The sequence below is a fragment of the Engraulis encrasicolus genome, unplaced genomic scaffold (assembly GCF_034702125.1).
Source record: "Engraulis encrasicolus isolate BLACKSEA-1 unplaced genomic scaffold, IST_EnEncr_1.0 scaffold_51_np1212, whole genome shotgun sequence".
Taxonomy (NCBI): Eukaryota; Metazoa; Chordata; class Actinopteri; order Clupeiformes; family Engraulidae; genus Engraulis; species Engraulis encrasicolus.
The window spans coordinates 188,876-199,728 of NW_026945830.1; the positions used below are offsets into that span (position 1 = coordinate 188,876).

Consider the following 10,853-nt stretch of genomic DNA (forward strand, 5'->3'; position numbering starts at 1 on the left):
GTTTGCAAATGAGCAAATTACTTTACAATTGAGCTTTTGCAAGATATTGAAATATAATGCTGTTGTCAGTGATGTCATCATGACGTATTACTTCCTGGTATGAGACCACAAGCACAAGTGGAGGATGCAAGGTTGCATGTTGGAACGCACTCTGTGTTTTCTTTCAAAAATTCAGTCTATGTGTTTGCAACAATATTGGATTGCCATATGTAGTGTTGCAATGAACGTCTATGGTACCAAATAAAACAATATCAAATGTGCTTATAAAGTACTTTAAAATGAATGTAAAATTCACCAGAGTGCAAAACAGCTAGGCTATTTAAGTCCGCCCAGAAGATCACAGTGGCTTGATGCTGGTACCATTTACTTCCAGTAATGGTGCTAACTGCTAAGCTAATCACAGATACAACTTATCACAGAAATGTTAAAGTTCACCTATTAACAATAATGTGATGGATCATGTAGCCTATCTTTTAGACATCTTCGATCCACTAAGGACAGGGCTGGATTAATGCACATCTAGATATGGCTGCAGCCTAGGGGCCCCCCACTTACCAGTGGGGCCCTGATTGGCCGAAAGTGAAAAATTACACAATTGTGACAAGATGCAATATTGAAAAACCGTGTCGTGTTGAGTAGTTGATAGACATGTTATCCTTAATTCCTAACTCGTAATTATGACACTGTCTATGTAAATTTGCCTTGCGCGGGGGCCCACAGCAGCCTAGGGGCCCCGGGCCATGTTAATCCGGCCCTGACATTTCTCTGCAGATGACTGAACATTCAAATTTCACAATTCCCTCAAGATACAGAAAAATCTACAAAATTGAAAATGAAAACTTAAAAAGACTTAAAAAGCTATAGTTAATTAACCTTGACACTTTTCTTGAATCTATTATTCACCTTTTCTTATAAATAAATACACACAGCTCTCTATGGGAAATTTGAGTTGAAGCTTGTGTGTATTATTTGTTTTCTTTTTACCCCATACCACTAGATGGCAGTATGCTACATGTTGTTCACGTGCGGCTATCGGCTTCAACAAAGGAAGTAGCCCATGGACAGATTTCTTCAATTCATGGTGCTGGCGACCGAGTAGAAATAACAACAGATGCATTAATAATGGCCAGGAGCTTTGTAGTAAACATGCATAGATACTTTTAATAGTTAATGTTATCAACTTAATGTTCAACCGGACCAAGAAGATAATACCGAGACTGCTCAACTGTTGTAAGACAACAAAACTTTTCTGCATTGCCCTAAGATGTCAGCGATAGAGTCCCATGTTTCCCTTATTTTGGAGGACTTGAGCAAAAAGGCTGTAGCCGAAATCATTAAATTGTTTGACCGCACCTTTGCTGCTTTCATCCAAGAACTTAATAAGAAACAGAGTGATATTGATCGTCTGACCAAGAAGCTGGAAGAGTCCAACAACAACGCGAATCAAGTCCATGTGAACACAACGAGACAACCCTTGAGAAAGCCATCCTCGCTACAGCACGTTGAACCTCTTGTCACCGCGCAAGAAAGTAATTTCGAGCATGATTATTCCACACAAGTTCAGCAGTTGGATTCTCCCGTGAAACTTGAGTTCATTTTTGAAGGTAAACTGCCATTTGGTCTGATTGCATCCCAGGCGAGATATTGTGCTATGCTTTCTAATACAATAGGCCTAACTTGCAGTTTCCCCAGGGTAACATCAAAAAACAATCTTGTGTTTGTCGTGTGCACATGTGTTGTAACTGTAATATGTCAGGTTTCCCAAAAACCTGCCCCACAGCAATTTTAGATTCCAGCCAATGTACCCCACTCCTTGCCACACTATCAGATTCTAGGAGTATCTTATCCAGTCTCTCTGACACTACTATGAACCCCACTTTCAAGACTAGCACTAGTTGGTGCATGCATGTAGAACACGATTTGGTGTTGGAAACATACGTATCAATGCTTACCATGTACTCATTTTGAAATCTTCAAATGCCAAACAAAAGAATTATAACCTAGTATGCACACCTAGCTACCCTTTTCAAGTCCAGCTCATGCAGACAGTGCATGGGCATGTGATTTGTCTAGGTCTGCGAGAAAAAGCAACACCGGGGAATAGCTGAGAGTAATGAGAGTAATAATAATACAGTACATTATAATGCATGGGAATATTGTTTTTAGCTTATTTACATTCAATCCAGGGCTGATGCGCCCTTGAGCAACCCCACATTGCTCAAGGGACTGTAAAAAGAAAGTGAATAAAGAAGTACTCATCAGATTTCTTTTTGTAAATGGCCATTTTACACTGAAGAAGGGTGTAAGCCCGAAACGTCTGTGATGTGAGGCGATTAAATATGAAAAAGAAATCTGATGAGTGCTTCTTTATTCACTTTCTTTTGAGATTTGAGTTCATTCATTGACGAAGTTAAGCACCCAGTGTAAAGTATAAGAAGACAAGGTGTTGAGCGCGCTTCCTGATCCTTCAAGGGACTGTAACCCATACCCTGTAAAATAGCTAAGTGGCTTTGGATAAAAGCAGCAGCTAAGTGTAATGTAATGTAGTAGAGTAGAGTATCGTTTATTGATCCCAGGGGGAAATTAAGGTGCCAAGTAGCATACACACATAAATAAAGACATTACCCACAAGACATAATACACATATTTACACATAAAATAATCATATATAGCTTACTGTTGCATACATTTTGCCAAGGCATCTCTCTTTAACACACACACACACACACCCCAAATATAAAGTGTAAATGTCCACAGTGTTAACATGTGCCTTAGCCAAGTGGCACATAGAAGCCAAGACAAAGTGTTCATTAAGTGTCCAGGAGTGTCCATAGTCTCTCTGCCTAGTACAATGTCCATAGTATTCCTTGGAAAAAGGATGGGGGGGGGGGTGTCGCCCCCTGTGTCACTACACACACACTCTCACACACACACACACACACGCATACACACACACACACACCAAAAATAAAGTGTACATAGTGTCACCTGTGCTGGGTGGCCAAGACAAAGTTACCACCAAAGTGTCCAGGAGTATCAGTAGTAATACTGTCTTGTGCTGCTTCCACTGCAGGTGACGATGGTGATGATGAAGATGATGATGATGACGAAGCACACCCTGTGGTCCAAATAGAAGAACAACCACCAGAAGAGGACACAGCAGCTGCAGGCCTATTCACAGAGCCTCCTGTGGATTCCTCCAAGTCAGAGAGTGAAGAGGAAGAGAAGGAGGAGGAAGGAAGGGAGGAAGGCGGCGATGATGATGATGAGGAGGAGGAGGAGGAGGAGGAGGAGGAGGATGATGTGCTGGAGCTGGAGTCAGACACGTCTGGTCCAAGTCAAAGCCAGACCTCCGGAGCTCCACAAAAGAAGAGGAAGGTGGGAGGTGACCCTAAGACCCTAAAACATTTGAACAATAGGCTGAAACGCTGCAAAGACTGCAACAAATACTTTTCTTATCGGTCCGACTGGGCAAAGCACCGCGCCTTGGTGCACTTGCAAAAGGAGCTGCCGGCCTGCCAAGTTTGCGGCAGCACCTTCTTGACCACATACCTGTTGACTGTTCACATGCGCTCTCATACGGGAGAGAGACCCTACGGCTGTGAAATTTGTGGCAAAACCTACATCTATCCATCTGCGCTTAGGATGCATATGAGGATCCATGATACAAATCTGAAATGAAGCGCGTGTGGTAGCAGGGAAGAGCAGCCACTGGAACACGATCCATCGAGAAGACGCCGCATTTCCACCAGGTCTTGTGTGAAGTGTGGCAAGACCAAGTATAATCTGTGACGTTCGTAGAAGAAGAAGAAAAGCCGAGTGCAGGGTTGGGGGTCAATTGGTTGAAGGAAAAATCAGGTGCTCTTCAGAAAGGACACCAAAGATGTCATGCTTCTGAATGTCATGACTAGGGATGCACGATGTATCGGCCAGATGTATCGGTATCGGCCGATATTTGACATTTTTCAACACATCGGACATCGGTCCGATGGGTAAAACTGGGCCGATGTTAACGCCAATGTTTTTTTGTATGTTACGGTTCTAAAAGATTGGACTTGACAGTGACTTTCATTGTTTGTCTTCTAGTTTGTCTCTATTTTTTTATCTAATTTTATCACAGGGAGTTAAAAAGTGTTTTTGGAAATAAGAGGACATTCAAAAATTCAGTTTGTTTATCATTGTCAGTCTGTATTAAATGTTATCTCTTAAAAAACAAAACAAAAAAAACATCGGTATCGGTTAATATCCGTTATCGGCCAAAACCGCAATATCAATATCGGATATCGGTATCGGCCGAAATTTGAACTACCGGTTCATGTTTAACATACAGTACAAGTTCTGTAGCCAGGGAATTCCCTTGCTGCCTTGTGCGCATTCGTTCTCATGGAACCCCTCACTGAAATCTTCACCCGAGTTTGGGAACATGGCAACAGATATGTGATTATAGCCGTTTTCTCTCTGTCCTTAAGCCTGACTTTTGGCCTTTGACCTTCTGTACCCAATGATGGAATTGTAAATTAATGTCAAATCCAATCATAAAACCTTAATTTACATCCATGTAAGTAAAAATGTGTTGTATTAAAAATGCACATTTCGAAAATATCAATTTTTTCACATGTTGAACACCTGTCCCCTGGGTTTATTGTCATTTCCACTACTCAGTACAAACTAAAATCTCAGGCGCCTTGCTTTAGAATTATTTAGTCAGTAACCACAACAACAGAATATTCAGAGGGATTCCCATGGATTGATGCCAGAGTTCTCCCCACAGGTGGTAAGAAAAACAACAAAAATCAAAGGGTTATATTAAACTCAGTAGACAATTCATGTATGCCATTTCCAAACTGTTTATATTTCATGAGAGGAATAAGGGGAAAAATCAGGATTTATAAAAGTTTGTTAGTTGTCATTTGTGATCATCTTCTAATGCTATGGTAAAAGTTAAAGGTGCACTGTGTAATAATTTTAGCAGTTCATCTCTAAAATTCATGCTGCCCTTTGACAACTGTTTCTATTTTAATAAATGCTTACCAACACCATCAAATTCTAAGTATTCATTATGACTGGAAAATTGCACCTTTCATACACAAAAAGGGGTACTTTCTCCAAAGCTAGAATGTTCAGCTATAATGAGATTTTGGAGGGAAAGTGGTGAAATGTCATTTTCCACAACAGTCATTTCCACTACTATTCCCATGACGGAAAGGGTATTTTCTTTGCCTGGTCTAGAAAAAAAAATCCCAAAAATTCAATATTAATGATCTAACATGATCACTGCCAACATCTTCAGTCATTGTCAGAATGTGAATACTAAGTATACCAATACATTTTCTGAAATTGTCCTGGTCAAAAAGTACCCTAATCATTGGAGAATCGCCCACCTATTAACATAAAATGGGCCAATTTGTACTGGATCATGTAGCCTATTTCAATCTAAATCCTTTTGTTTTTACTTTGGCCCAAATGAGGGCCATACAGTATGCCGTCCCAAACGTTTCCCAAAGGTTTTCTGCCATATATGGCCGGGCAAGAGCCAGGTAAAGACTTCTTAGCTAGAATATGATTTTGGAGTTAAAGGTAGGAAATGTCATTCCACAACTGTAATTTCCTGTACTATTTCCATGATGGAAATGGTATTTCCTTTGTGCCGTCTGGAAATAGGGCCTACCAAACATGCAATATTAATAATTTAATATGATTACTACCAACATCTTCAGTCATCGACAAAGAATGTGAATACTAAGTATACAAATAGTTACGTTTTCATATTTCCTGAAGTTGTCCTGGTCAAAAAGTACCCTAATTGGAGAATTGCCCACCAATTAACAATAAATGGGCCAATTTGTTCTGGATCATTTAGCACATTTCTATCTAAATAGATCCACTGTACGCTAAGAAATCCCACAATAATTTGAAGCCTCTTCTCTTGAATCTATTCACTTTATATATAAATCTCAATGTGTTTTATGTATATTACCCCATACCACTAGATGGCAGCAAGGAATATGTTCACGTGCCATTATGGGCTTCAACAAAGGAAGTAGCCAGTGCACAGTTTTCTTCAATTTATAGCGGTTGCGGCGCAGACGACTGCAAAGAAAACAACAACAATAACAGGTTTACTAATGCCTAGGAACGTTTGTAGTATACATGCATAGATACTTTTAATAGTTTAAGTTATCAACTTAATGCTCAACCGGATCAAGGAGAGACTACTCAACTTTTCTGCATTGCCAAAGATGTCATGTATAGAGGGCCGTGTTTCACTTATTTTGGAGGACTTGACCAAAAAGGCTGTTGCCGAAATCATGAAGTTGTTTGACGGCACTTTTGCTGCGTTCATCGAAGAACTTAATAAGAAACAGAGTGACATTCATCGTCTGACCAAGAAGCTGGAAGAGTTCAACAACCACGCTAATCAAGTTGATGTGAAGAACACAACAGGACAAACCTTGGGGAAGCTCCCCGCGCCACTGCATGGTGAACCTCTCGACACCGTGCAAGACAGTAATTTCGAGCATGGTTATTCCACTCAAGTTGCGCAGTTTGTTTTTGAAGGTAACGTGTTTGTAGGACGAGGTCCCCCACAGTAGATCCCAGCCTTAGGTTTGATCTTTGATTCGTTTGACTTAGTTTATTTCCGTGCTTCCAACTTGCCAGAGTATTCCTAGCAAGCCTACACAGCCCCCCTGCCCAGCCCCCCAATCTGAAAAATCTCTGCTTTAGGACAGGCAGGGGCAGTGGTGTAGTCAGGGCCGCGTTATCCTATGGTGCAACCGGTGCTGCAGCACCGGGCCCCGCCACTAGAGGGGGCCCCGGACGTTGTGAGATCAGAGAGATTGGAAAATATGAAACGATATTTTGAGACAATCAATTGTACTTTTGACGCATTTCGCCATCCGTAGGCAAGCAGAGGCGCATATGCATTATGTCACCAGGCTAGACAGGCAGCTTGGGCCCCCTAAGACTGTAGCTGGGGAACAGCAGTGGCGATTTGTTACAAGTGTTCTTTCTTTTTAATTTTCGCTTGGCCCCCCTACTGAGCCTAGAATCGCCTCTGCATGCACGCAGGAATCGGAGGTCGGAACTTATCATTTCAGTCAGATGCTTCTGGTTGTGTGCCACCAGTGAAAACGGTGGTCAATAATTTTATAGTTTGATGATGGGCTACTGTCTAAAAAGATGTGAGAAACTCTGCGTCAGCACTTGCTTCAGATTGTACGGATAAACTTCAGCCCGGCATGGATTAACGCATTGAAGAGAAGGTTGGCAACGTTATCCATTTTTGTAATGTCAGTGTTATAATCGCTTTTTGTAATAATTGTTGCATAGCGATCATGGACTTGTGCAATCATGTAGGCCTAAGCTAAGCAAACAGAGCACAGCACACCAACCTACTGTAACGTTATCTTATTCTATTGTTAAAACATGGGGAAATAAATCACGCACCCAACTGCATTCGCGAAACAAAAGTCTTGCATGGCGCGGCGAGGACCACTTCTGAGGTGTTTTTTAAAAAGTGTTCACAATAATGCTACGTAGCAAGTGCACCAACCAGCACTCAAAGTTCTGACAGTCTGACAACAACAGGGCAAGCCAATCTAGCAAACACTAAAATGATATAGGCTAGTCGCATTTTCCTAAAGCAATGTTATGGCCATTTCCCTAAAGCACTGTAATGGGTCTAATGTCGATGCTCTGTCAGCGTATATCTTTGCGTTCGGCTTTGTGTTCAGTTAAAACATGCCTGGGTACCACTCGCGGATTGTTCAGTTAGCAAGTGGCTCTTATCTGGGAGGGGGGGAAAAACTTGCGCTACATCCACATCCAAACATTTGGCCTGAGTTTGCACCGTAATCTACTGTAATGATTGCACACTATTGCATTGTAATGCACCATCTAGATGAAAACCGCTGACTTCTTAATTGGTAGCCTATATGGTACATTTTGAGGGGATTTCGTGACAGCTTCACTTTGCTGTGGTTCGCTGCTAGGGGATTCCCCTTCCTCGCGTCAAGCGACAGCTGAGTAGGCTACTTTCCTTTGACAGACAGCCAGTCTTTCCAAGGCCATTGGAAGTTACATTAATTAACACGTGTTTCCCACGACGGTTTCGATTCCACAAATTGGTCTGCAGCAACGTAGCAAAATAAGATACTTTTGGTTGTGCTTCTGTTTGGTAGTTCTAGCTGAGCCGACGTTTAGGATACTCTGCTAAACAGTAGTGCACAGAATCTCCTCCCTGTCAGCTGGCTAGCCTTCCAATGGCTTGCGTTGCGTACTGGTGAACTCAGCAGGGGGTCCCAATTTCCGCGCATCCTTTTTTTGTGTGTTGGAGTAGAACGTGTAGCCTGGGTTGTTTCATGCGTTTTAAATAGGCTATGGCTCATTATAATGTGGTGTAGGGGCCCCGGATTGCGTCTGCACCGGGCCCCGGCGAGGGTTAACGCGGCCCTGGGTGTAGTCTACTTTTTTGTGGTGGGTATACTGTATATTTGAATTGTTTTTGAAGTGGGTATACTGTATATATTTGTGCTATTCAAAACAATGGATCCATCAATTTTAAGTGGGTATACTGAAATCCCTGAAATTTAGAAGTGGGTATACTCCGTATACCCGCGTTCTACGTAGACTACACCACTGGGCAGGGGGGCTGTTGACTGTTTTGGCTGGGCACAGGCCAAAGTCACCTGAAAGGTCCCCCACCATCAGATACATTTTCATTTGTTGCTGTGTTGCTGTTGACTCTTCATTTTGGTTGTATTGTTTATTGGGCAGAGCAGAGATGGGCCGCATTGGGCCCTGAACATTTCTGAAAATTTCAAGTGGGCCCCAAGGTGGCAAGGGTTGGGTACCCCTGCACTAGGCTACAGGGCCCTAAATTAACCTTTTTTCATCACCAGCCGAAAAAGCTATAGATGTTAATCTTACTAGCCAAACGCACACAGACACACCATAATGGGTCAAAGTGGTTAGTTAGCTGGTCTTTTCCACCAGCCAAACTCAAATTTCACTGGCATTTGGCCAGTGGACTGGTGTCAATTTAAAGCCCTGCTCTAGGCTATATCATGAGGAATTCAATGTGCTGTCTTGTGCCTCCTCCACCTGCAGGTGCCATTGGTGCAGGCGCAGATGTAGATGAAGCACAGCCTGTGGTCCAGATGGAAGAACAACCACCAGAGGAGGACACAGCAGCTGCAGGCCTATTCTCAGTAGCTCCTGTGGATTCCTCCAAGTCAGAGAGTGAGGAGGAGGAGGAGGAAGACGACGATGATGAGGAGGTGCTGGAGCTGGAGTCAGACGTGTCGGGTCCAAGTCAAAGCCAGACCTCCGGAGCTCCACGCAAGAAGGGGAAGGTGGGAGCTCGTTCTAAGAAATATCACAGGCGTAGGAATAGTGTGGTCTATGTTAACAAACGCTGCAAAGACTGCAACAAATCCTTTTCTCGTCAAATCCATCTGGTTAAGCACCGCGCCTTGGTGCACAACAAGAAGGAGTTACCGGCCTGCAATGTGTGTGCCACCACCTTCTTCACCACGAAACAGCTGACTGTTCACATGCGGACTCATACGGGAGAGAAACCCTTCGTCTGTGACATTTGTGGCAAGTCCTTCATCTGTCAGTTTTCACTTCGAACGCATAAAATGAATATCCACAATTCACATCCGAAATGTAGCGTGTGCGGTAGTAGGGAAGACCAGCCAGACCCATCGAGAAGACGCCGCATTTCCACCAGGCCTTGTGCCAAGTGTGGCAAGACCAAGTATAAAATGTGACGTTCGTCAAAGGAGAAGAAAAGCAGAGTGCTGCATTGGGTCAATTGGTTGAAGGGGAAAAAATCAGGTACTCCTCAGATAGAAAACTTAAGATTTCAGTACTCCGCTTCTGACTTTCATGACTACAGGTTCATCAGATGGTCAACATGCCAGTTACGTGTCCAGTATGTAACAGTTCTGTAGCCTGGGAAAAGCCTTGCTGCCTTGTGCGCACTGGCTCGCATGGAAACCCTCTCTGAAATCTTCACCCGAGTTTGGGAACATAGCAACAAAACGGGGAGTAAAGGCAAGACGTATTATTAGACTAACAGAAGCTTGCAGTATGTACACAGATCCACCGTGTGTTTTTAATGTTTTGGGGGGCTTTTTGCCTCTATTCGCTAGGACAGTGAGGAGTACCTATTTGCCTTTACAATGGCCATTGCACAGATTCTGGAAATGCACTGGTACTCATTTCCCATCTCCCCTCAGGTTAAAGGTGCACTGTGTAGGATGGTGGCTAGAGTAGGTATTGCAACTATGCTGCTCATTGACACTGTGCCTATTACCAAATTTGATCTTTTCATGGGTATTTGCTAAATAATAAACCACTGTTTATTAGTATGAACAAAGTACAATATTTTTTTAACTAAAAAAATTACACAGTGCACCTCTAAGTAATTGAGTTTTACCTCTCAGATACAGTAAGTGCACAGTCTTCCTGTGCAAGTAGGCCAAGTCTTGATGCTGTTGTGATCTTGTGACTTTTATTATTGTCTTTGATTGTGTATGTGCGTGTGTGCGCACCTTCTCACGTGCACCTCCAGAGCTGGTGTGGGAATGTTTATGTGTATTTTGAAACGCTTTGAATTCAACTTCATATTTGTGATACTGCGCCATATAAATACACATGTATACTGCCCTACAATTTCAGAACGCAGTATAGTTTGAAATGGCTGAGAAAAAAGGCTTTAAAGTTTCCTTTCTGGCCACACAACTGTGTTGGAGGTAAAGTGGTGATGACACTTCCATATAATACATTTTTATGGTAGAAATGTATGCACACAAGAAAAAAAAAAAATATATATATATATATTG

General features: G+C 42.5%; 2 protein-coding genes across 2 annotated transcripts; both read left to right on the plus strand.

The window, feature by feature from the left end:
* The first annotated feature begins 1,086 nt into the window (after window positions 1-1,086).
* Window positions 1,087-4,680, plus strand: LOC134444352 (glutamic acid-rich protein-like). The gene is made up of 2 exons (XM_063193692.1): window positions 1,087-1,604; window positions 3,074-4,680. Exons 1-2 carry the CDS (start codon window positions 1,265-1,267, stop codon window positions 3,679-3,681), a joined length of 948 nt encoding a protein of 315 aa, XP_063049762.1. The 5' UTR covers window positions 1,087-1,264; the 3' UTR covers window positions 3,682-4,680.
* Window positions 4,681-5,983: 1,303 nt separating this feature from the next.
* On the plus strand, window positions 5,984-10,601 carry LOC134444333 (zinc finger protein 852-like). Its single transcript, XM_063193665.1, has 2 exons — window positions 5,984-6,558; window positions 9,112-10,601. Exons 1-2 carry the CDS (start codon window positions 6,189-6,191, stop codon window positions 9,774-9,776), a joined length of 1,035 nt encoding a protein of 344 aa, XP_063049735.1. The 5' UTR covers window positions 5,984-6,188; the 3' UTR covers window positions 9,777-10,601.
* Window positions 10,602-10,853: the final 252 nt, after the last annotated feature.